The sequence below is a fragment of the Anopheles coluzzii genome, chromosome X, assembly GCF_943734685.1.
Source record: "Anopheles coluzzii chromosome X, AcolN3, whole genome shotgun sequence".
Taxonomy (NCBI): Eukaryota; Metazoa; Arthropoda; class Insecta; order Diptera; family Culicidae; genus Anopheles; species Anopheles coluzzii.
In genome coordinates, this window is record NC_064669.1 from 12881946 (window position 1) to 12908790 (window position 26845).

The window sequence follows — 26845 nt, forward strand, 5'->3', positions numbered from 1 at the left end:
TTTCTAGCTTTGAGGCCAGAATAATCTAGGCTGAAAATCAAAGGTTAGTTTTGTGTGTGGTTTTGTATGCTGAGTTGACATGATTTCAGCCGCCAGCTGTCAAACTCCATTTTAAAAAGCAGGCTATTATATTGCATATACTTTTTAAGCAACGGTGTGGATAAGCTAAATTGGAAGCATTGTTCATAATGACTTTTAACTGACTTGAAAAGCCCTGACAAAAAAAAGTTAAAATACAAAAACTCTCCGTAGCATTCTTTTAGTGGCAGTTCAAATTTGTCGCTGGATTCAATCACTTCGAGCCAGCCGGGAAAATCTATCTTTGCTTCTTCCGACTCGTCCCTGCCTCTGCCTTTCCCAGCGCATTTATCTGCTCTTACAACGTTCGCCAGCGATCGGAAAATAACGGCAGACGAGGAGCTGGAAAGCTGGAGCAGCGTGTGTCGCCAGCCGTGTCTTCTCAGCTTTCCTCGGGAAATGAACGCGCCACGTTGGCGAAATGACTCTTCCTCTCCCTCCCTTCACTCCCATCGAACGCGTCATCGAATTGTCAATGTGTGAGAACCGACCCTGGATGATGGTGCTCGAGGGTAAGGGAAGCAAAATGGGTTGGCGTGGAAATGATAGAACTTCATTCAACACAAACCAGAACCAGGGAAGGAAAGCGGCCTGCAGTTTGCTCGAGAGTCACACACTATGTAAGTTAACTTTGTTTTTTTTCTACGTGTATTCTATCGTTCTATCTCAATCCGCGCTGGATAAGAAAAACAGAACATCTCCTCTCCGCCCTCTCCTGCCTCGCGCGCGCTCTCCATAAAAATGGCATCATCACACTTAAACCTTTAGAAGCGCACAGGGGTGAAGCGGTCGGAAGAGAGCAACACAAAAATCGCAAGAAAGAAACAACAGAGCGATTGAGAAAAATTTATGGAGGGAAGAAATATTTCGGCGTCAAAATGTCTGGCGCCATGATTATTTTATTACGCTCCGTTCGCGGCTCCCTGCCCGCCTCGAGAAAGTCGCCCTCCGTCTGCTGCCAGCTCCGTCGCGTTGTAGCTATTTTGTTCCACCCTTCCCCCCCCCCCCCCTTTTTTTTTCTTCCATCGAGCCGAGAGTGGTGGCGAAGTGTCCATGACGCAGATGTAGCAGACTGCTGCCACTATCTTTCTTTTCCACGGGCGAGCGCGCGCGCACACACCAAGCAAGCCGTAGTTTGGTGTATGTGTCTTAAGCAAAAGTATAGCAAGGAGGAGAGCCTCACACAACTGAGCGCTCTCACGACCACCACCACCCCTACGGACACCACCACTCATCTTTCTTGTTTTCTATCTTTGGCTCTCGGCTGTGGCTTTTTGTTTTGCGTTTTTTTTTTGGCTCCTTCTCCTCTTCCATAGCGTCAATCAGCGTGCCAAGACGTTCGTGCCGTGCCTTCAGGAAGTGCTTCAGTTTTTGGTAAAGTGATTTTTGCTTCACGTGCACCACCACACCCTCGCATCCTCTAGCCCAATTACCGGGTGGATATTTTTCTACCACCGTTTGCTGTTTGGGTTTCTTGCCAATTTTCCGCACACCAGCAGACCGTGTTGGGGAGGAACCGTGCAGCAAGAAAAGGGATAATTTTTGTTCTTTTTTGTCCTGCACGAAAACTGTGGGAACAAATGGGGGACGGTGCGGGAATGACGGGAGCACCCATTAGATGGTGCGCTTTTACTTCGGTCTAAGGCAGCGCGATCCGATGACGATGCCACACAGTGGGTCGCGCAAGAACAAATGATAAGAAAAAAGAGCACTAACAATATTAGTTTTTGGACGATAAAATTCTTTACTAAAGTACCTATGAATTTATTGCGAAACACACAGTTTTGAATAGAAGTGGATAATATTCATTAATTTTATATTTTTTATAGCCATTTTGTTCAAGTATATGTGTGTCCTTTGAGCTTCTGTACCTAAGGGAAAACTCTGTAGAGTAATTATTTCAGAATTTAGTTGCTTATCAACTGTTGTTTCATGAGCGTTTTATTGTAACCCTTTTAAAACTAATGGTTTATTTTACCGTATCGATTCTATCAGTGAAGCACAAGGTATCTTGGTACAAGGTCCTAAGGTCGCGAAAGAGTTCCTGTGGCCGCGAGACGGTGCCTAAGGTTGCGGGAAGGCCCTGAAATAATAAAATGTCCCTCACCAACTAGTGAAACTCCCTTGGCGACGGAAATCATCATCATCAAAAGCCTTCCATAGTACGCAAAAAAGCGCAAATCTCAATGGTCCAGTTATTGGAGGAGCAATGTTCGGTATTGATTTCAAAATTAGTTTTTTTTTTCAAACATTTTGTTGACCAGCCAGTTCAACCAAGGAATGTATACTGGAAACGAATTGTCAAATGCGAGTGAAGATTTCTTATTTCTCCAAAAATCGTTACTTTACGATACGCACAAAGGTGTATTAAGCAGTTTAAGATCAATCAGGACTGCAATCAGTTACTGGATCGGAATAGGCTCTTCATCGTTCCCAAGACCCCTCCTAAGGTTCGTGATTTGTGCCGTTGCCGAGATAGGTCCATAAATATGGAGAACCTATTAATGAAGTGAGTAAGCCTTCATTCATCTAAAGAATATCCGGAGATTATTCAACAATCGAATATCTTTGATTTGCAACGAACTGGCGCTACAGATATTGGGGTAATATCGTCTGGTTCGTGCCTTATTGTTGCCGTTTTAGTGATTTTCTGGACCCATGCCGCCTACGATGTAGGCTACTTTGTTTGGTCTCAGTATCACGGTACATTTCTGTTCGTAGTGCGAGGTTCTACCCAGCAACTGCACACGCAGACCTTTCGGCGTAACCACAAAAGTACCGATTTTGATGGTTGGGTCTTTGCCTGCTATGGTGTTTTTGATGGGTTTTAAAGTTTTCTGCTTCTTAGTGTGGTCAAGCGTATGTATTTTCATTGAGCTATCGAGCAATCTGTTGTTTATTCATGTTCTGTTGAATGTTGTCACAAACTCATTTTAAACGATTACCCATCCGCGGTACAACGGATCGTGTTACAGGTTTTCCCAAGGTTTTTTTTTGGGGTTTTCCCTAAAAATTGGTTGCACAAAACCTTTGAATTTTTGGGTCGTTCCCACGATTTATTGGGTAGTACCCAAATATTGTTCGTTCAATTGTATAAATGTCCAATAAATCGTGGGAACGATCCAAAACTGAACCTGGGAAAGCCTGTATACACATTCAGAACTTTTCAAACATTGGGGCCCGTCACGATTCTAGTCAGTTTTTTGTATGGAGTTTGACAGTTGGAGGCTGAAATCATGCAAACACTCCATAGAAAACCACACACAAAACTAGCCTGCAATTTTCAGTCTATATTATTCTAACCTCAAAGCTAGAATTAGATTCGAGTACCTGCTCGAAAAATGGCAAAACAAGGTGGTGTTTACATTTATCCCAAGGTGCATTAAAGAGATCTGGTGATGGAATCCAGAATCAAAGTGTATGTAGTCCAGGTGGTCTCATAGCATGCTTTTTATATCCAAATTTGTATATCACTTTTTGACAGGATGGCTGAAAATTTTTGTTCAAACAAGCTTTCTGGAGGCTTGACGAATACACAAAACACTCTTAAAATCTTCATGTAGAAGTAGAAGCGATAAAAATCAGCCTTCTAAACTCATACACCTTGGGATAAGCCCACCTGTATATTATACCCACTTAGATAGCTGCTCGAAAACTGTTATACTGTGCAAACATCTGGCAGGCTGAAATTTCAGCCTACAAACTTAAACGGATCTGTTCTGTAGAGACTACATCACTAGATGCGCTTTAAAATGTTTTTGCCTCAGGGGGGAACTTTCCTTATGCAGATCGTTTTATGTCTCGATTCGAGGAATTGAGGAATGCATTTCTTCCTCCAAAAGTTCTTAGCGCGGTAAACTCAAACGCAATGCTTGCAATAATCGTTAATATTTCGTTAATTGGAATCTTTGAAGATTAAAAACGCGAAATTAAAGGTAACAGAACTGTCCTGTAATTTCCTATAAACCGTCAAGCATAACAGAAAATACCTGGGATATGCTAACTGTGAGGAGTGCATTGATTTAGGTGGAATATTGTTTGTTAGTGTTACGGCTGCAATTGATAGAAAACTGCCACAGTGAGAAAACAAAACATTAAACGAGACACGAAACGAACATACCCAAAATGTTGCAACAACTGAAGAATATTATAGAACGACAGTGATCGGATTGCACAGTATCGCTTTCTTTACATCCCAACTTAGCAATTAAGCTGATTCGATTTCTCACTTTAAATTGAGTAATTTGTGTGTTCTTTTTTTTTTCTTTTGCAACCTCAAAACTTTTGCTTTATCCCATCAAGCGCCCATTGTTGTGCGCTCAACAAAAACACAATCTATATCTGCACAAGAAAGTATCCTGCCCGTATGTGTGTGTGTGTGTGCACTTGTCTGTGTACACTCGGGTATTGATGAAGTACACGCGATATCTTCGCGTGCGCGCGCGCGCCTGTATCTGTCTGCCTTTGGAGGATTGTTTTATTTGCTGTTTAGTGATAAATTGAGAGTGTGAGATAAAGTCATACCCCTGCACCCAACCCCCAATGTTGATTCCACCGGGCGGATGTTGCAGTGTTTGGGGCGATTTTTTTTTGTTTCAATTTATAAACCCCGCCAGCGAAAGAAAATCTCACCAAAAAGAAAATCTTTGCGCGCCGCGCCATTGGGCAAAATCAATGCCGCTGCGCTTTCGATCCAATTGCTCGCTGAACGGTGGAAGCTGGGATGGTAAAACTTTCGCAACCAAGCGGGGAAAGATGTCGCTGCGCGATCGGTCCCCCCCCCCCCCCCGTAGCTCGCTCGCCTTCCTCCTTCCCATGGAAGCGGAGAAATAAATGGAGCAAACTGAGTGAGCGCACACAGCGGATGGCGCGGTGCGGGCCCGTTGCCATGGATCATTGAAGTGTGCTCGGGAAAATAGTTGAGTCATAAATTGGCATCAAAATAGCAGAATCAGAGGCCGCGGGCCGTGGGCCAGGGTTTTGCCAGTGAGAGGAGCAACCAACCAGCCCCGGGGGGAAAGCATTGAGGCGAACGATGGACACTTAAAAAGTGAAGGAAATAAAAAATGGATTGGGAGTGGCAAGGGAAGGTGATGGAAGGAGCTGGGGGGTAGGTGCTGCATCGCGATTTTCCTTGTTGCACAACGGAACACCCGCAAAAGCTCGTACACTTTTGTTACCGGCGGCACCTTAATTGAGCGCGCGAATCAGTTTCGCCTGAAGTGGGTGGGCATCCGAATGGCACAGTCTTTCCTGCTTTCGTTGGAAATTATTTGCCACTTTCACTTCCGACAGCATGCTCATTCGGAAGTCTCTTTTTTAGTTCTTATTATTTTTTTTATTATTAGTTTTTTTTTTGCTTTTTTAACGGTTGTTTCAAATGACTGTTTTTGTCGCGCTTTTTCCCGCCCTCTTCATCACTATTTTGCGTTATGAATAATTAACATTTTTGCAAACGATTCGGTTTCTGTTTTTTTGTTTTGTTTTGTTGCCAAATCGAGCTGTGCGCGAGTCCAAAAATCACTGCGTGCAAAGTCTGCTTGGTGCCCGTGACCAGGATACGCGACCCAAAGGGTAGCAATTGGTCGGCTGCCACCGGTGCCAGCGCGACGCTCTGGCAATTGGCCAATTGGGTCCGCCCGGCTCGATGCCGCTGGCACGCTAGGGCAAAATTTTACCCGGGGAAAACACTCCACTCCTCCCGCTGTTACCCCGAGACTCCCGTGTCTTTATTCGGTTGGATGTATGGATTTTTTTTTTGGTTTGGTTTTTGCACTGCCGCATCTCTTCACTCCGAAACGTTCTTTTACTCTTCCGGATCGAAGCTTGACTGGCGCCAGAACGTCGCCCATCCCGCCCCGAGAATGCGTGCGTCTGTTTGTGTGCCAGAAGAGACGGTGTCCTCCTTCGTCTCCGCGGTCTCCTCCCCAGCGTTACAGCAGATTGATTCCCAGACTCACTGGTGCCACACAGTGCCGTTGGTCGGAGGAGAATATAAAAAACAAACAAACTCCCATAAAGGGCAAACAGTGGCGGGCTAAATAAGAGCAAAAATGGCAGTAAATCAGATATCGCTGCTGATGGTGGTGCGCTTCTGCTTCTTCCCCCTTCCCACTTTACACATTTGATTGTACGGTGGAGTGATGTGTGGTTGCATCATCATCATCACATGTGCAGCGTGTGAGAGAGAACTGAAGCTGTGCAGTATGGAAAGAAAGAAAAACCCATTCTTCGCGCGATGGTTGGTTGAGATAAGCAATTTTCCCTCTTATTGGCTTTTACATTTTTTTTTGTTTCCCGTTGGATTCCAATCGATTCTTCTCGCGTGCTGACATGCTTTTTCCTACAGAGTATGTGTGTTTCTGTGTGTTACACTCACAAGGATTGATGCATAATGTTGCTTTGCGGGAGGAAAGATGAAAAAATGGGAAGAAATTGAAGAAGCAGCACAAAACAAACAAAAAAAAAAGTCTGATACACTGCACAAAACAGCTTAACCTTAACGATAACGATAAGCACGATCAGATCGCAGATTCGCCGCTCTGTGTAAGACACTTGGGCGGGATGGGTGGGCTGGCTGCGGGTGGTGCGGATTGCATAATAGGTACAGGAGAGCGAGAGAGAGAGAGAGCCATCATTAAGCAATATTCATGGGCGACACGATCGAACACGAAGTGGTGCCACTCGAGAATGTGGCCGACGGAGGGCTAAAAATAAGAAAAGGGAAAAAGAAGAAGAACAAGAAGAAGAAGAAGTATACTCCGCTTAAGAGCAACATTACATACTCGAGCGGTAACGATACAAAGGAGGCGACCCGATAGCAGAAGTATCTTCATCCTTGAAAGGGAGGTGGAAGTCGAGACACACTAGGCAACGCCAACAGAGAAAGAAGCGAAAAATTGTAGCCCCCCACCTCCGCCAACACTGTCCTAGAAGCGAGCTTTTATGTAACGTCGAGCACGGCGGGGGAGGCGCCGCCCCACTCGCTCGAGCAGCATCGAGGACGACTCGCACCAAGATGGAAATTAAGGATAAAGAAAACAGCGGCGTACACACACTCTCTCTCTGCAGCCGCTTATCTGGCCTGTCGTTGTGACCGAACGGCGGTCGAATGGAGAGGCAAGCAACAACAAAAAAAAAAACACTTCCAAACGAGGACAACTCACACTCACACTAATCCGTCCAATAAATAGCAGTCGAAAAAATTACCATCCTCCCACACACACACACCCACTCGGCGCTAGTTTTTCTGATGATATATCCTTTTATCCAAATGGGAGCCAGTGTGGCGGGGGTAGATAGCGCGCACCATAACGACAGGCAGCTCAACCCAACCGAGTCTCGTAAGTCTCCGCTCTGGGCCGGCTTGGCCCGCACTCCAATTACTGCGCACCACCCCCATCCGCGCTCCACCCCCGAAAGGAGAGCTGTCGCCGAACGGAAAATGAATCACGGGCACACGACAACACAATCTTCGCTCGTTTCGCATTAGCTTACTCCCAATGTCGCCCGCCCGCCCGGAATATATGATAATGAAACACAACATTATCATGCAGCAATTTTCCTCCGGCACGCGGCTGCTGTCAGTGAAATGGGGGAGGGGGCGGAGGCGGGTGGTAAAGGTATTTTGCTTTCCCTCACCCAAACCGTGCCTTCGCACCGCTGCATTACAGACGGGGGGCGGTACAATTGGTTTCGAACAGCGGTGTTAACCAGGGCGGGGTGATCAAGTTGTGAATTTACTTACACACGCTTTCCAAACCTTTCTGCTGCAGCACATCAAGCATTTAGTGTATGTACGGCAGTGGCGCTTTGCTTCGAAAAGCGAAAGCACACAGATGCACACACGGCATTACAAATAGCACTAAGCGTGCTGGGAGGATAGGGTGCACCATTTTGCTCCACCGCGAAGACGTTTCGCGCATTTCGCTGGGTGCAGTCGCTAAAGTGTTGCGTGAAATACATTTCAAAAAGGAGTGCCGCAATCGGAGGCCACGGCTCGCAAGACAAAGAAGCCGGTGGATGAGTTCGATTCTTGCGCGGTTCCGATAAGCTGTACGCTGCCAAGCACCACGATGTGTTAGGCGTGTGTGGTTGTGGGAGCACGGGGCAGTACGGTCAGGCAAGGGAATTTATTTAACCACCCGTAAAATGAAAACTGAGCGAAAGAAGTGATCTTATTTTATTATTTTTTTTAACATAAAATCAACTATTGTGGTTTTATCATAATATTCCCTTAAAAGTAACCTACATAATCCTTTTATCCTACATGTAACAACTGCTTCATTTCTTGTCTCCCTACCTGCAAGTGAATTTCGCATTTCATTATATCTGTGGCGGGATTGCAGAATAATGTCATTTTTTTCTGTTTTATTGCTTTTCATTCTAGGTTCTGGTTCTATTCGTTTCTTTTATCGACAGTTTTTAATTTCGCTTCCTCTCACGACCTTTTTTTCACATGTGTTGTAGTTGAGTTTCAATTCCTGCGTGTATATCTTTCCCTGTGCTAACAACTAGATAGAACTTTTTTGTTCCGAATTGAATTGGTTGCCATTTATGTTGCGCCATATATCATTCCAAGTTATATTGATAAGTGATGATTATAGCTTAGCTTTTGGTATAATAAAGTTGAGTCCTCCTTTTTCCTTAGGAATGGCTTGTTGGCGGATCGATATCCTAGGACCTCCTTTTGACCAAATAAATGAGCCTACCCTAGACGTAATGTATGCTCAGTACCTTATCTTACAATCATTTGTATAAAAATATGAATAATAAATAATAAATGATACTTCCTCAATAGTACACTACAATAAATTGTCTTCAAATAAAATAAAATAACATGCCTCTCAACACATTGTTTGGTTGATCTGATTTAAAAGCCTATCAATTAAAAAATCATCAATTAAGTCTATCAAAATAATCGACTCTACCAAAAAAATCTCAATCCCTCAATAAAAAATTGAAACGGATATCTCAAAAATACTCCACCGGAAATAGCTCCAATACTATACGGAGAGCGTTTTGAGAAGGTGAAGTTCGATGATGCGTAATTCCCGGATGGCTTCAAGAAAAATGGCAAAACAGACTGTTAAGTATTATTGCTGCTATTTCCTGTGCGCTGGAAGACATCGCTTCTTGAAAACCGGGTATCAAACACGCTGACAGACGAGGGAAAGCATGTTCGTTCTTGATCGAAATACTTAGAGGTCCTACATATATACCTAGCAGAAGTGCTAATGGTATCACGGAATTTCTATATCGACTAGTGGCAGCAACACTGCCAGAGGGAAGATGATCTTGGTCGCCTTTGTAATTCCATAGATCCATGATTTCGAGGTATGAAGGTTGAACTTATTTTATCAGGTCTATGTCAAACCTGATTTCACACAACTATGGGTTAAACGCTCATCTCAAGCACATCGGCTTGTCCAATACAAAGGAGTGCCCGAGGGGTAATATACTTTGGTAATATCAAACGTACGAAAACGCTAGGTATCAACTTCTTTCAACAGTGAAAAATCTGAAAAAAGACGCTATTTATCCTAGCATTGGACCTATTCGCTACGTAAGATATTGAATGTCTTAAAACTATCCACACCTTTGTTAAAAATAACAATTTAATCCACACTTCCCACAATATTTCCACAAATGCTTAAGAGTCTGCAATAGACAGTGTTTTGTAATTTTCCTTCATTACACTCCTCCAAAAGGGGTTGTTATAGTATGGCCGTAATAAACAACGATTGAAATAAATGGCCTCTTCTAAATAATTTAAAAATGCTATCTTCTTGGTCCTCAAAATAAAATAACAGTTTTTACTGAATGCTAATGGAGAAAATGTAAAACTATAAAGAAGACAAATGATGCACGAAATAACAAACAAAAGAACGAAATTGTTCAAGCGGATCTTTTTATGGCATTTTAGATTAGTCTGTACATGGCTATACAAAGGAGGACCAATTTGCTCCGTCCTACCATATTACGTCGAGTGCAAGCTGAGTGTGAGGTTTGCTGCCCAGAGCGACGGATAACCTTTTCGCTCACCTCACATAGTCGCACACAGGCTTACACAGGAAAAGTCTTTTATCTTAGGCGTACGGCAGAAGTCATCGTCAGAGGAGAAGGTGAATGTGCACCCAAGCAAGGCAAAGTATTTAACACTAAAGACCGTAGAGATTTCCTTCTGCCCGTATAAACCCTTGCGTCTTAGGCGATTGGCGCACTGTGTGTCTGGAGCACCAAAGTTGCTGCTCAATAAAAATATGCACACATACACATACATACCCACATAATTGCATTCGAGCGTAACAATGACTTGCCGAACGAAGACACACAGTGCATCTCGATCCGGTCTTGATTGTGCTCGATATCTCTACTGATTGATTTCTAACGCCACACGAGCGGAAGCACTCGCTAGCGCAAGCGGTACGTGCTAGGGTTTTTGTGTGCGGCAGGTTGTGCGCTCGATTCTCAATTGTTTACGCATTTTTCTCCATCAGAAAGACATTTTTCAATGTTGCAAATATACTGTCTCGGATGCATTTTCTTAAACAGAGGGAGAGCAGACCGATTTGTCGATAAAGGTTTGGCATGTACTGTAGCGGAAGTATGTGTCTTTCGCCTTCTCGTTTCCCCCCCCACACACACACACACCTACTTCCACCCGTTGCTGCCGCTGCTTGAATAGTTGGGGCATCCCAACTATTAATCTATCACAATATGAGATGAAGTATGTGCCAGCTTTTCTCTGCTGTGGCGCCGCCTTTCTTGGGCTTCCCGAACGGGTTGCTGCCTCTTGTTCCACGTGGATCCTTTCTCCCTGTTCTTCCCCCTCATTCCATTCTCGAAGTATTCTTGTGTATGTGTGTGTGTAGTGCTCGCGCGAGGCGCAAAGTGAAGTAATAAATTGATATCGTTTTCGAGAGTTCGCCGAGCGTTATTCATGTGTCTTTCCTTCCTTTCCAGCAGGCAGCAAGAATGTGATGTCGTACTCCATGTGTTTGTGCGCGCGTCCTGCCTGTGTGCTGCTTGGAGAGGAATGTTGAATGCCAATAATGGGGAAAATTGAACGCTTGCAGAAGCGATCCGCAGCCGAGAGGAGGCGGCCGACTACGGGGCTAAACAAAAACAACAAAGAAGCTGAAGGAACGCTTCTTCCGATCGATTGAATGTGGCCTGTGTCGGTATGGGAATGGGAAACGGCTGGGGAAGATTTCCACCGTTAGTGTGGAGTACTTACGAACAGAAAGACACGATGTCATCACCTTTGTGTAGGTGTGTGTGTGTTCTGGTAGCGTATTGGGTAAAATCAAACGGCAAAGAATTCAACCAGTTACGTTGCGAGGTAAAAAGCATCTTGTTAGCCCCCACACATAGACACACAATCTCACCAAAATATTAATAATGTCTCCGCTGGGTCTCCCCGGCCGATGCAAAGCAATTATTGTCCTTGCCATATTTTCGCTCCTTTGTTTTTGTACCGCCGTATTGGATGCTGCCTGCTTTGTTTTGTCTTCCCTTCTGGGTCTGGGGGGGGCTGGTGGCGAGAGTCAAATTGAATTACCTTTTGTGTGAGCCATTTTTCGGACGGCGGTGGTGGTCCACCGTGGTGGCACCGTGGATTTGTGGTGCAGGAAATGAAATAGAAGAAACGGCAGAGAGCGGGCCACCATCGAACTGCGGCCGTGCTAAGCCCAGCCATCGATCATCGCGGCATCGCGACCCAGCCCATCTCCCAACGGCCGAAAACGATTACCGGGGCTAAGTAATGGAGTTAATCCATCACCATTGAGTCGTCAGTGTCAATGCCGCGGCAGGGTGGAAATCCATTCCGAAACTGTCCTTGGGGCGATTTTGATGCCCCCAATGCCACCACCACCGGCGGTGAAAGCGACGTGGAGGGTGGAGGGTGATGGTTGGGTTTGTCTATCGCTCACCCCATTGAGCTTCAATGAGCCCGATGATATAAAAAAGGCTATATAAGGTGCAGCCCGTGCGATGTGACGTGGCGGGGAGATATTTTTATGGTCGAGATTGTATTTCCGGATTGTAAACATTGGCTTTTTTTGACTACGACATAATACGACGTATTGGTTTTTTTTTTTATTTTCGTTCTAAGCATATTTGTGTAGCAGGAGCTTTATTGAATTGGTGTAAAGATGCGAGCTAGGCGATTGTCGAATTTTGGTCAAAATCACTATCACCTGACCCAGAGCAGATTTTGTTTGTGGAGTCCATTGTTGGTATTCGTTATATAGACCTTTTTTTCTTTCACTAAACCTGCATACTTTTAGACACAAACTTGAATTTAAATAATCCAACGATACCTGACGGTGGTTCGAGTTGGAGAAACCTTCAGAAAATAATTCGATTTGCCGTTGGTGACATTGAAACGCTGAGACTTTGAGGGTTATTTTACTACTCTATTAGATTTGCGTTCGATTTAGAAGTCCATTCAGGAAAATTAATCGAGGAGGGTAGTCGAAATCTCAATAGGCGTCAAATCGTCCGACAAACTCTCGGCTTTGACTTTAACATACGTTCATACAATTGAGACGTAAATCTTGTCGTAAATCGTAAAGATCTGGAATTTCTTAACAGATAATCAATATAAATGAAGTTGAAATGATCTTTTCTAATGTAGTTTCATTGAAACATCTTTGTTTGCAGGTAATTGGTGCATCAAATTTAGTTTGAAAGGTGGTGCAATGATATCAGTACTTAATTGTTCACAGCAGACAATTGTACACAACGTGTAAGAACAAGTAAATGCTTTCATATATAAAACTCTTTTACTTGACAACTATCTTTGGAAAACTCTAAGCCGTTATTAGAAGTGGAGTAGGTTAGTTGCAAAAAAAAATCCTGTTTCCTTAGCAACATTCAGGTTGATCTACAATTACAAGCTAATCTAAAAACAACATTAGTACGATGCATTAGATAGTTGTATATAGTTAGACGCGTGTAGTCGAAAACCTTGAAGGAGCCTTTGAATCTTTATGAACCATAGGTTTTATAAAACATAAAAGACGTATAAAACATATAAACAAAACAATAAATAAAGAATAAATAAATAACAATAACAACAATAAACCAATATTATGTTTTTTTATTGTATTGGAAAATACTCTCTTATGTTCTTATGTCTCTTATGTTATCTTATGTCTCTTATGAAAAGTAAAATGATTTATTCCAGCACCGCCAAGATGCTGATATAAACACAAATGTGCCTTCGATCTGAAAAAGGAACAATGTCTTCATAATATTTAAAATTTGAAAGATGTTTGTATTTCTTTTTTTTTTTGTTTCTGATGATCCATTTCCTTAAAAAAGTAATCGATTGATTTAGTTCTTTCTTTAGTGTACCTGACGAATTAGAACATTTTGCCATATTGTACGCATTACTGAGCAGGACACTCATGAAATAATTTAAAGCAGCCGTTGTTTCTAAGCAACTGCAACTATCGTTCCTCTTCGATTGGGAAAGTGGCTGATTGGCTTCTAAACATTTTTATTTTTATTTTTTCATTGCGATTGAAAAGAAAAATAGTTCACACTCTTCAGTATGGTTTAAATGTTTGGTGTGCAAAATGTTATTCCACTCCTTTCCGATATTTGTTCGTAATTTTTAATTTCTTCAGCATGATTTTCAACACTTCAACGGGCTGCTGTCATTGTTTTTTTACCGGGGTTTGAAGCCAGACCTCATCACCAGTTGACAGCTGTAAATCTATCGGCATCGAATGTCTAACAACACTTGGCAACGTAACTCACACACACATTTTTTTTTAATTCAGGAGGAACGGTCCAAAAATGCTGTATTGCCAAACGTATGCACAAGTGTGTGTGCATCACACAATTATAAGGCCCTTCTCCTTCTGACAATAGGTTTTCATTAAACGTTTTTTAGTCTCGAAACATTCATTTGTCTGAGCGATAATCGAAATGATAGGAATGGTGAATGTTAACCGATCGTGTTCTTGATAACACAATGGGGCCAAAAATGCATCTGGAACTCAAATTCAGTGCTGCAAAATGTCATGAGTATCACGAGATTTTCACCAACGAAAACAATGAACATATCCGTGGTAGCTTGATGCTCATTGCTGATAATCAATGAAAATGCGTCATGACATGTCGTACGTGACAAGCAAATGCTTCCGACCAACGCGATACTCTGACTAACAAGCTGAGATTAATACCGAAGCAAACATTATCATGACCGAATGCCACTGTTTCAGTCACCAACACTCATGGCTGAAACGAAGCTCATATCAGATTACGTACAAAACAGAGATGATCAGGGGTGAGACTCAAACAGTTGGTGGACCAATCACATGCATGGTGACATTTAGTTTAGTACTCAACTTTTGAACACTCACTTGGTCAAGAAATTTTTGTCGGCGTTAATCACGACATTCTTGGAAAATATTTGGCGCGTAAGCTCTAGCAACAAAATGAGCATGCTTTCTCCCTCTATCTGTTTTGATTATCTGTCGGGTCAAATCGAGCGTGAAAACATGTTCATTTTGTTTCATCACCGACGGAATATGTCGCGACCAAGTGACTGACCAACAGTTGGTTGCACACAATGTCACCAAGCATGTGATAATCGCACCAACTGTTTGAGGCTCGCCTCTGATCATCACAGTAGAGCTCGTGATGCTGACATGATTTTGTTTCAGCCGGAATTTGTCATAACTATGTCAGTGACATTTTGCAGTTTTGATCACAGTAAAAAAAAGTCATGACATAGTGACAGACCAAGCGTTAGTCACAAAAATGTCACGAAGCATGCATTGTTCACACCAATCGTTTTGAGTATCACCTCTGATTATCACAATTGAGTAGGTGACGCTGATATGGATTTTGTTTCAAAAGTGATGCAAACCACAATTTTAAGAATCCATATTTCATAACGCTGATTGAGTTGTAAAATTGTAAAATAATATTGTAAATAGATAATTAAATAACTTGTTGCATACGGTATGCTCTATGACAATCGTACATGCTTTACTTATATAAATTAATCCAACAGCTTGCTATCTGCCTAAATGCCACCTAAAATTATGCACATCACGCAACAAAAAGTGCCTTTAAGCTACAAATCTTTGCCTAAAGAAACCAAATTAAAAGCTAGCAGAGCATGACATTGTGGGCTTCATCATCACCACCACCACCAACCTCATCTTCGTGCGTTTTCCGTGCAACCCAATTGCACAATGATTGTCATTAGCAATGGAGAGCAACCTCTCGTTCGAAAGATGTGTTTGTTTTATATACTTTGCCTGATCTGTTTTCGCCATTCGCACCAGCGCAATCTTCTCCCAGCAAGCAACCTTCCAAAAAAAAGAAAAAATCGCATCGAACACGGATGATATCTGGCCCTGTGTTTTGCCGTTCGATTTCTCATCAGTTGGTTTCACGAGGTGTGTGTCTGTGTGTGGAGGAAGCGACCAATCGACCGGTCGGTCGGCCCGTGGAATGGATTGCAAATCAAAAATCACCACGTTTGCTGCTCACGGCTCAATCTCCGAACCTATTTCGACTGTGTGTGTGTGGCCCTAGACTGCGTGGCATGCCGACTGTTAGAATGTGTATATGTGTGCGTGTGTGTGTGTGTGTTTATACGCGTCAATCAGGCTCGTTTGCAGATGAATTCTAATCAACTTTGTCCGTCATCGAGAGCATTCGGGACGGCACGGAGTCGGACACGGATTCGGAGCGACGGTGGCGGGGGCCGCAGAAAGCAGGGGCTTGTTTTTGGTGTGGTGTGGAGGGAAGCTAAATAAAATATCTACTCCCTTCACTGCTGCGATGGCCGGTGGAAAACGCAGCCACCACGACCCGGATGTGTGCGTGAGCAGAGAAAAGATTGCATGTGGACGGGTGTGCACGCGCGGATGGAGGGAAACGGGTGGTTTGTATATGTCCATCCGACTTCCTCACTTCACGGCGGGCCTTCCCCGGTCCCCCCCCCCCCCCCCCAGAGGGCGGAAGTGGGCTGTCATCGCGTTAGTGGATCGTACCGAAACGACCTCAACATCCGGCAGCGCAGCCAGCCCAGACTCGGCACGGCCGACGCGTTCCCGGACGCGTCAAAACGGAACTGCGCGGAACAGTGCCGCGGGCGGGGAAGGAAGTGGGTGGTGGAGCAGCACACCGGAAAGCAGCGACTCGCAAGTTTCCTCGAGGTTCCGGTCCGGTACCGGGAATCTCCATATTTAATGAATTTAGTGCGAGACACGAGCAACCGGGGGGGTTTTTCCGTTTTTATTCTGCCGGCACGCAAACCTGTCCCTGCTCCTTGCGTGTGTTGCGCACGCAAGGACACTATTTGCTGGGGTTGTGCGCGAGTGAGAAAAAGCAGAAAACAAAAACAAAACACAGCGGTGGTGGTGGTGGTGACGGTGAGCCTATTAGTTTGGGCTATTTCATCCGTCAAATATCCGCCCGCCGGTTAACGAGCTGTTGACTGCGTGTAGATCACGTTCCGCCACTTGCCGACACGATTGCCATCTTTGTGGGGGAGGAGGTGGGTGCGATGGAGGGAGTGGGACATGAAGAGGTAGGGAGATGTTTAACCAAACATATACACACACACATACGTACGTCCCGAAGCAATCTGCTCAGTGGACGAGAGTGGTCACGGGCGAAACTCAACCCTGAACGGACCTGATGTTGCGTCCTCGTGTACGCTCCTGTGTCTTCTGCAAAAGTTCCGGACACAATATTCTGGCACGTACACACCGTGCCACTGAGTGTGTGTATGAGAGAGAAGAGGAGGATCGGGAGACAGGGCAGCCGGCACAACTTTGGGCTGAGGACATCCGGAAGCTTATGAAATTAAATCACCGCCAATGCACTGCGGGCAAAAGAAAGGTATCGCTCTGCTAGCGTCTGGTGCAGCTTAATGGGTGACACACACTGCGGTGAAGGAGAGAGAGAGAGGGCTTGATGGAAGTGTGAAGACACACACACACACACAGACACACTCGGTGGACCCTGGACCCTGCTGTGTGCACAGTGTTTGTGCCCAGGCAAATAGGAACATGTTTTGTGCAAAAAGTATTCACAACTCGACTGTCCGCGCTCCTCCTGCCCCTGAAACGCCAGCAGTACTACTGTTGCAGAAAGTTTTGCATACCATTCGGGCGCGCACTCAGTCACTCGCTCGGCCAGCACGGAATATTTGGGGCAGTTTAAAGAGATGGCTTCGCACTGGGCGCTTTAAAGTCACTTTTGTCAGCACAGTGACTGATATGTGTGTGTGTGTGCTGTTGAACCAAACTTGTTTCTTGCCACAACAATTAAGCGTCACAGTGACACAGCGAAACAAAAATCATACAGTGTGTCATATACTACCGAACTAGATGAGTAACAGGTTTTACCTTCAATTTGAGTTTTTATGATGTTTTTTTGCAGTCATTCGCTTTTGCAATGGACTGTCATTACCGAGGAACGTTAAAATCTTTTTTACCGATTGTGCATACCTTTAGGCGTATTTTTCCTTTTCTATATAAACGATCGATAGGTTTGTGTGGTTTACATTTCGGACGGTCCCATGGTACAGTCGTCAACTCGAACGAACGAATATCATGCCCGTTATGGGTTCAAACCTAGAATGGACCGTCCCCCCGTAGCAAGAACTGACTATCCGGCTGTGTGGTAATGAATTAAGTCTCGAAAGCCTGTATAGGCCGGGCTTGTCCGCGTAGGACATTTACGCCACATAGAAGGTTTACATTTTATAACGGGCTATGGAACTCGTTCTTGCAATGCAGTAATTGCAGCTCACTTGTGCTCTCATAAAGGTATTAGAGAAATATTTATTGGATTCGCTCAGAGTTTTGCTTAAGAATTTTAGGCATAATTTTCACCAACTCTCTAAGACAAACAACCAAGTTCAGTTGGGATAGAACCACAGAAACATTTGCACAACTAATAAGGCATCACAAACATAGAGACCTGCACCAGAGGGCCATATTATCAAATACATTCCGAGTTCATGTGGCCAAAAGGTGGACTAACAGGCCTATTATATTGCGTTCGGCATTCGAGAAAATTTCCTCGCACGTTTATTATGTTCATTTTCGTATCGTTTGCTAGCGACGGTCCGCTTCGAGTAACTCATCGGCAGATTCGAGTCGACGAAGTAAAAATCGGTACCGTGTGGCTCGAACAGGAAGGTGCATTCGAGAGATTTTCTGCCGACAGCTCAAGCTGTCGGAAACGCGCAAATTTAACCTCACAAAGAATTTAAGTCACTGTTTACGTATGTAATTAAGTTTAACATAAGTTTATCAACACTCTCATCACTCATATTTACCCCATTTCCAACAAAATTATGGAAAAAAATATTTTAAAGAAGTGCTGAATCCGTTTGTTTACACACACTCCGACCGCCGGTTGCTTCGACCAACTGTCAAACAGACAGATGCTAGAACAAAACTGTCGACGAAACCTTCATCGATTCGAACGGCGAAAACGATACCAATTTGTCTCCCGGTCGACTCGAGTGCTTCCGACGGAATCGAATGTCATTCGAGTAAAATAATAGGCCTGTAAGAGTCAGTATGAACCAACTTGGCCTATCCAAAGCTAAAGGAGATCTAAATCTTATTATTCTGATGGTGTAAAGCTACCATCATTACTGATCAATAGACATCTAAAGAAAAACTAGTATGCCCTTCGCTTCAAAATCAATGTCAAAAATAGACTCCAAACATTCAATTAGTGTGCAAAATCTATCCTTATTTGGAAGTAATAACAAATGGAATTGATATGTCAATATTAATCTTTCTTCTTCCCTCCAATTCAAATTAAAAACAGCCTCAATCAATTACATGAAACGAAATATGGCGAAATTTTGATAGTAAAAACCTAAATTCCAAGATGTATTCATGTTCATATTCATACGTTACGTTCGATGTGTATTTATTTTATTTGGCGCTGGAGGTCCAAAGTACCGAGCAATATTCGTGCGTTTTCCTCACGATTGCACAATACAAGGATTTTAGACAAACTCAGGTCTGAAAAATAAAGAGCGACGCGTTTCAAAGTGCTGAGGGCGCCTGGGGTTTACGAATACATAATATATTAGCAAATGCGAAAATGATATGTCAAAAACTAAAATTCAAGCCAAAATGTAAAGCAACAACTGATCCAAATTGAACTTGTTGTGGAAGGATAGATACTAAAGAACATGAATTTAAAATGTGCAAACTAATTGAAAAATGCTGACAGATGTTTGCAGAAATAGAAACATCACTTAACATAGGGATTCGCTCATTAAATGCAATGGTAAGGCCAGAATTAAAGAACTTGAATGCAACATAATATTTATAATATAAGCTAATGAGTCTTGAAAAACAATATATATAATTAATAGAAAACAAATAGATGCTCCAGGCAACAGATAAGCTTGAATTGAAATCATTGATAGGTTAATTAGTAGATAAAAAGACTGCATTGAATTGTTTAAAAAAATAAGGCATCGCCCGCAATGAAACGCCTAAAGGTAGGCACACCGCATTGCAAACAATCATTTTTAAAGATTCCAAACGATTTCTTGCGTGCATTTTCATGCGTGATTTTGGCCATTTTCGTGCCGTCAACATTTACAACTCTATCGAGAGTGGAGCAAGTGGGCAAAACACGTAAATCCGGTACACACGGATCACACACACACACACACAGCTGATAACGGTGGTGTAATATCCTCGACTTTCCTATTCGTGCCGCTAGCAACAGAGCAAACTGTGACTAGGTAGCGCTGTTGCCCAACGTGTTAAATTCATCAACCCGTGGGGGGGGGGGGGAGGTCAACAAAGGATTTTGTAAAGGTTATAGCACACCTCCTGCTCTTCCCCTGCCCCTTTGGAGAGGTGTCTATCTCTCTCAATCTCGGGGCTATATAATTAAATCTACCCGAATTATGAGATTTTTATTAAAATTAATACTAATTAGAGAGAGGAGGTGGCAATGGGCACAGGGCGAATGGGTGTTTATTTAGCCGTTGTAACCGGAAATCAGTGCGACCGAAGGGAAGGGAGGGACACAAATGTTCATTCTATTTTTGAAAAAAAAGGAAAACACACAAACCTTTGGTGTGTCTTTGTGTAGCTGTATGTGTGGGGACAAAACCAAAACGAACCGTTTCACCGCTTATGATGAGGTTGGCAGTAGTACACATATTCCAGCGCACGCATGCCAATAGCCAGTGGCTATCGGCTTGGGTATAACTGGCGTCTCCCTCTACCCCTCCCTGGTCACTCTCCCACACACACACACACGCTATGATACACTCTCGTCGAGTGGTCGTACACAATCGGTTTGGTGTTGTGCGATTGGTGGTAGGAGTGCGAAGGTTTCTGGAGGGACAGGAGGGGCATGAATGGCAATGCAAATTATGTTTCTGTGGTCAGTGAAATTTGCTCGGTTTGTCGCCCTCCCCCCCCCCCCCTGTCTCTCCCGTTCCTATTCTCCACCCTTGGAGCGCTTGGAAACTGGTCGCGCGCGCACTCGGCCGTCATCAGCTCGTCGTGCAGTTTTGCGAACGCATTTTATCGGCCCCTAAAACCTCAACTTGGGTGGCAGAGGGAAAGAGAAGGGGCCCACAATAGGCAGGTGCTGCTGTTGCTGTTTCTGTTGGGCTGTTTTTTTTTTGTGCCGTAGACTTTGGAGGCGAATTTTCGATGAACAGGAAATGAATCTGGCTTTTCGGAGGCGCATGTGATTGCTGGGCCAGCCGAGAGGGAGGGGAGGGCTGAGCAGGTGTTGCAGGGTTTCGACCCCTCCCCGGGTATCGCTATCGCATGCGCTAGGACCACAAACGCGACGGTGGATCGGTCGCTCGCTCTCCGACAATAGATTTCACCAGTTGAAAGCGGATGAACATTGATGATTGGTGCTGCTGTGGGGTGGCCTGCTGCTGCTACTACTCCAACCGAAACTCCGACCGGATGTGAAGCTGATGCTGTGTGTGTGTGTGTGCATGAGCTACTACCAGGGAACGTTCGGTACCGTTCATTCATTAGCAGCTCCAAACCATCAGCATAATCATCATCGGCAGGCAATCATGTGCCTTTTTTTGGGTTGGGGGTTTGCAATGCTTGCTTCACCACGCGCAAAACTGGGGTGCGATGCGTTCTTACACAGCACGAGGGTGCGCCCCATACTGTGTTCTTAAGACAGTGGTGTGTGAGACGAAAAAAACAAAAAAAAAACAAAAAAAACACCACAAAGTCAAAATTGAAGCCGGATATTGGAAAATAAGCCCTCAAGGGGAGGATTGCGACAGAGAGGGATGCTACTTCTGATTCCTTCAAGCTGACTGGATGAGTGATTCCTCCCGGCAGCTGTGTGGTTGAACGATTTAGCTTTAAATATCATTGCGCCACGTTATACCTGGTGTGTGCTACCTGCTCTTTCCCATCTCAACCCTGCACGTCAATCGATACATTTCAACGTACCTGAGCGTACTTTAAGAGGAAATTTCTACACCCTCCCTCTTCACTGGCCACAGCACACACAGCACAAGCACATTCCGACCCAGGTTTATCGGTTAAACACTGTTTGCCGAAATGCTTTTGAACGCAAACGGAGTGAAAAATCCTTTGCAAATGAAATACCTGGCCTGTAATACCACCAGCCTTTGATAGGGAAGTTCCACCCCTCCTCACCTCCCCACTGGAACATTCCTTCGGGTCGCAGCTGCAACGAGAGGTGAAAGATAAAGTGCAGCAGCAGACGCAACTTACCGAGCCCGAGCGCTAGCAGGAAGCAAACGTTTAGGAAGATTCTCGGATGCATGACTGACATGGCTCGTTACACCTGGGGACGACGCCTCACTCGATGCTCTCTGTCGCACTATTTTTTTTTTTTTTAATTTTTTATGTTAGGTATGCACCCACTCACACTCGAATTCTGGGTTTGGTTTGATTTCTACCGCGCTCACGCCATCAGCAGCAGCAGCGCCAGCAGCAGCCAATTTCGTCCCCTGCTAGTAACACACCGTGGACACACATTTGCGTACTGCTGCATTCGAGCAATCACACCATTTAGACCGTACACACACACACAGACACTTTATTAGCACTGGCACTGGGGGGAGGGGGGGGGGGGGGTTGGTTTTGAGTGTTTTCTGAGCCGTCTGGCGGCTGCTATTCAAATTCTCTGCCAGCAGCCCGTTGGAGCCCGTCGATCGTTACTCATATTTTGGCTGATTAGCTTCCAAACCGAAGCGCGCTGTTCGCTCTGTAAAACGGAAATTTTGCCATACACACACACACACACGTTTGCATAACCCCTCGGGCGCAATCAATATTGGTGCAACACTTTCGGGCTTGTGAGCGGGGTGTTTATACGCCAACACTGTGTTTGGTTTGTCAGTAAGTCCATTTTGTCCTTTTAACTGAAGGTTTAGAGGGTTGTTTAGATTTTTTTTTATAAGTTCGTTAAAGATCACTTTAGCGTTAAACTAAACAGGCAAAAACTTATACAAGTTATTATTTTGTTAAGAAATAAATTAAACCGAATACTACAGTTGCTGCTGAAAAAACAAAACGATTGTTTACTATTTTTGTTGTTAATATGGAAATTTTCCATAAAAACTATTATTTTTGCTTAAAAAAGGCCAAATGACAGACGCGATGTATAACTTTCAGGATAAATCTACAGAAATGCTGCTACTAAAGAATTATGTGTTTAATCGAACTTTTCTTTCTTAAGCTCCTCACATTTATATGATTTTAAGCTTTAAGTCTGATGTTGATTTATCTGTTTTGTTCAGATCAAACTAGGCACTCACGCAAACTTCCTTTCGTGCCTTTTTGCGGATATGATTGCATAACCTTCAGGTGCATAACATTTAGAGAAAAAAATAAAATAAAAAAAAAACATTTCTTTATTGATTCAAATGATGATTTAATAAACATTCCACTCTAACATACTACCAGAGTCAGTTGGAACGAACTTGCTCATAGCTTAAACATTATATCGATATAACAAAACACAGCCGAAACCATTTCTTCCTGGCTCTCAAGTCCAATGCTCTTTCGAAAACAAAATCGAATAAGCAACATTGCATATCTTCAGGCGCTTTACAAACACTTGAAACGATGCTGACGAAAGCGACAATCCTTCCAACGCTCGCACAGTAAGAAACCCGCTTGTACGCTCCTCTACACCTGTTTGTATTTTTAGAATCTCATGCATAACACGTTGCATAACATTCAGGCGCACCCTGCAAGAAAAGTTTTGCTTGAAAATTACTGCAAACAGGTTTTTTCAAAAACATTTTTCGTGCCGATTTAAACTCTTGCTGCTACGTTTTGTGATTTCACCAACCACTGCTCACTTCCATCGGTGAACTCGCAAGAAATTAAAAATATCCCTTTTATGTTTTTTTTTTCTCCTAACACAGCAGTACTGCAGCTCAAAGTCTGCACATCTCACGTCAACGTCGCGCGACAAGAAAAAATACCATCCACGTCCCAAAAGTGTGAAGTGCCACACACACACACACAAACAGTAATAAAAATAACAGAAACGGCAAAAGTAAACACAGACACACACATACACGTACACACGGGCGATATCATCCCGTGTACAAGTGCACACTCGCTGGACTATATTTTTGATTGCTTCATCCAGTGAGCACCCGCTCACACAGACACACACACACACACACACACACACACACACACACACACACACACACACACACACACACACACACACACACACACAAACGCGGACGGGTCACACCGTTGACCGTTAAGCTACCGGTCTTAATTAATCATCTCAAATGTCACAATTCACTGGCGTGACACCGGGGCGACCGAAAGGGTTGAGCTGCTGCTGCTGCTCCCGTTGCCCGTTGCCAATCTTTTCCGCTTTCCCATCCGCCCACTAGCAGTATCCTTCGCGGACTAGCGCGGAATTAGTCACGCACCCACCGTCATCCGCTGGACAGGTTCAGGTTGGAAAGGATAGAACGAGAGAGATTTCAAAAAAAAACCTACCATGAGAATCAACCCGAGGCAAGAACAACCCTTCCGTCAAAATGTGCAACTGTTTTTTTCTTCCTTGTTTTATTATTACCTATGCAATACCTTGTTTTGCCTGGCCCAGTCGGTGGGAAATGTACACACACATAAACACACACACACTAAAACTTAACGGCACGAGTGCGATGAAATTTGATTTAATTTCTTTTTCCCAACGTACCGCTTAAAAACACAAGCAGCCAAAACCCTCCCGGCCCTGGGACAATGACGCCCAACTTGGTGGGGTAGGGGGGGGGGGAGGAGCGGTGGAGCGAAAAGTGCAAGAAAAATGAAAACGTTTAACCTCTTCATCATAATTATCACTCAACATGGCGTGTGCGATGGGGAGCGCCGGTTGGCAAACCTGCCAGTTCATTATCACCCACTCTGCCATTTCCTCCCTCTCGACCGATAGGAGTGTGTGTGTGTGTGTGTGTGTGTGGAAGGGGGTTGGAGAAAAATGCAAAGGTTGCAAAATTTGCCGTCTTTACCTCGGCTCGGAGTTTTTGTTTTCTCTCCCACCCCCCACCTCCCCTCCCGCACCACAGCTCTCCTGCATTATTTGCAATTCCCCCCAGCCGTACCCCCCCCCCCTGCAACCAGTGGGTCGGTTGGTTTTTAATTCTTCTGTTCATTATTTATTCTACTTCCGGGGACACCGGACCACACTATGCCGCTGCCATAAATTGCCCCATCCAAACCCCCCTCCCCCTTTCTCGTGCTGATACCGCAACTGCGGCTGATCGTTGGGCTGTTGGGCTGAAGCAACGCGAACCAACAAAAGTGTGCACGCGGCACGTTCCGGTGCTTTCGAGCAAACTCTCGAATGAAAGCACATCTCCGAGACGTTTCGCACAACACTTTCTTCCCCTTTCTCCACAAAAAAAAATAAAATAAAATAAAATAAAAACCCGGAAAAGAACATAGACGAGCAACCAAAATCAACTGAATAAAATCAGAGCGACCACCACGGGGTTTGTTTTATTTTTTTTGTGTTTTGACACTTGCATACGGCCCTAAAACGGTTGGAGCAAACTTTTCTTTTCTTTTTTTCTTTTTTTGGTAGGGTGGACGTGAAAAATGCCCCGTGCTTTCCGTCATGAAAATAGTTCAAATATTTACTCAGCTCATCTTCCGCCCACCCACCCACAATGCTTCCCATGGTTTCTGAGCGTCTGTCTGCTCAAAAATGGCATGTCCTTTTTTGCACACAAACACACACACAGACACACACACACCACGTGCTGAGGTGAGAAATGGGCAAACCAGAAGAGCACTTGAGTGCATATGGAATAAACAACGAGCGCAGGCACACACACACACACACACACAGGCAGCAAACACAAACAACAACCAGGCGCACACTTCAAAATTCCTGGGGCAATACAAAAAAAAAAGCACCAAACTGCACGCTGCAAAACGGTTTGTGGGTGGGTGTGTGGGTGGGAAGTGAATAAAATAAACTGTTAATACCTTCGCCTTGTCACTTGCACTCAGCGTTCTGCAGCAAACGGGTGAGGTGTGACTGAAATTATGGTGTTTGAGAAAAAGGCAGCAAAAACTCAATAAAAAAATGTGGAAAAAAGGCAGCAAAAGGCGGGAAAAGTAATAAAGCAAAAAAAAAAAAAACAAGCAAAACTCCTCACTGGTCCCTTCAATGTATGATGATCTTCATTGGCCACCGCACGAAATGGGGCCGCAAGAACCAGCACTGTACGGTAGGCACGATATGTTGCAGCTTCAAGCATTTTCCAGTGTGTTGAAGTCGTGCGCTTTTTTTCGCGAAAGTGTGTAGGTATCAGCGCAACAACACCTTCCATTCGCAACACTCTTCGTTTTGGGACATCGAAGCTGATGCATCGCTGCACTCAGTACGAACAAGCATGCGAACGGGTTTGGGCGGAAAAAAATCTCAACCCGTGAAAGAGTTTATTATTACTTTCCCTTTCTCTGTTTTCACCACTCTTAATATTCCTTTTTTTGGTTTTTTTTTTCTGTTTCACCCACTGTTGACTGCACGAATTATCTTCTCGGCGGCACAGGCTTCTCTTACTTTCGAGAGCACACTCGAGAGCACAAAGCTGTGAAGTGTGGGGAGGAGATTGAAGTAATTTCACACATGCTGCAATGTTTCCGAAGCTCGTCCCCCCCCCCCCCCCCAACCCGTTCCTTTCAGTGAAGGGATTTGAAAATAATTTCCACAAAACTCACACAACACACCTACGGACCTATGCTCTCGTGTGTGTGTGTTTGTGTGTGTGTGTGTGCTTCGTTGTTATATGATTTCTGGATCCAAATCCGCACTCATCCGCTGGTGGATGTGCAAAGGGCGCACACATCATCCAGCGAAGGAAGCCGAGGGACTTTCCCACTTGTGTTGTGCCCCTGTCATACACAGTTCCGTTCGTTGTGTGTGTTTTTTTTTGCTTTGTTGTTCTTCCTTTTCGACATTTTTTTTTGTGTTGCTGTTGCCCCCTGCCTACTTCCGGAAGTCGTGCGACCTGCTCTCTCCGGGCGTAATTCGTTAATGCAAAAATATGCGAAACAATGGAGAAATTTAATTAAGCATGGGACGGAGGACGTGCACGCGCAGCAGTTGTTCGGGCGGGCGGGCCGGCGGCCCTTATTGTCAACCTTTTTGCGGTGTCCAAACGAGCGTATTTTTTTTCCCTCCCTTTCCGTGTTGCTGTTGCGAACGGGTTCCCATTCGCGCTGGC

The 26845-nt window shown here is 44.3% G+C and overlaps 1 protein-coding gene across 1 annotated transcript in view; it reads right to left on the bottom strand.

Moving 5' to 3' along the window:
- The window catches only part of LOC120954695 (carbonic anhydrase-related protein 10), a 55000-nt gene extending 32804 nt beyond the window's left edge, over positions 1-22196 (bottom strand). The window contains exon 1 of the mRNA XM_040374866.2: positions 21840-22196. Within this exon, the coding sequence (XP_040230800.2) occupies positions 21840-21900 (61 nt within the window). The 5' untranslated portion in view covers positions 21901-22196. The remainder of the gene's footprint in view (positions 1-21839) is intronic.
- Positions 22197-26845: the final 4649 nt, after the last annotated feature.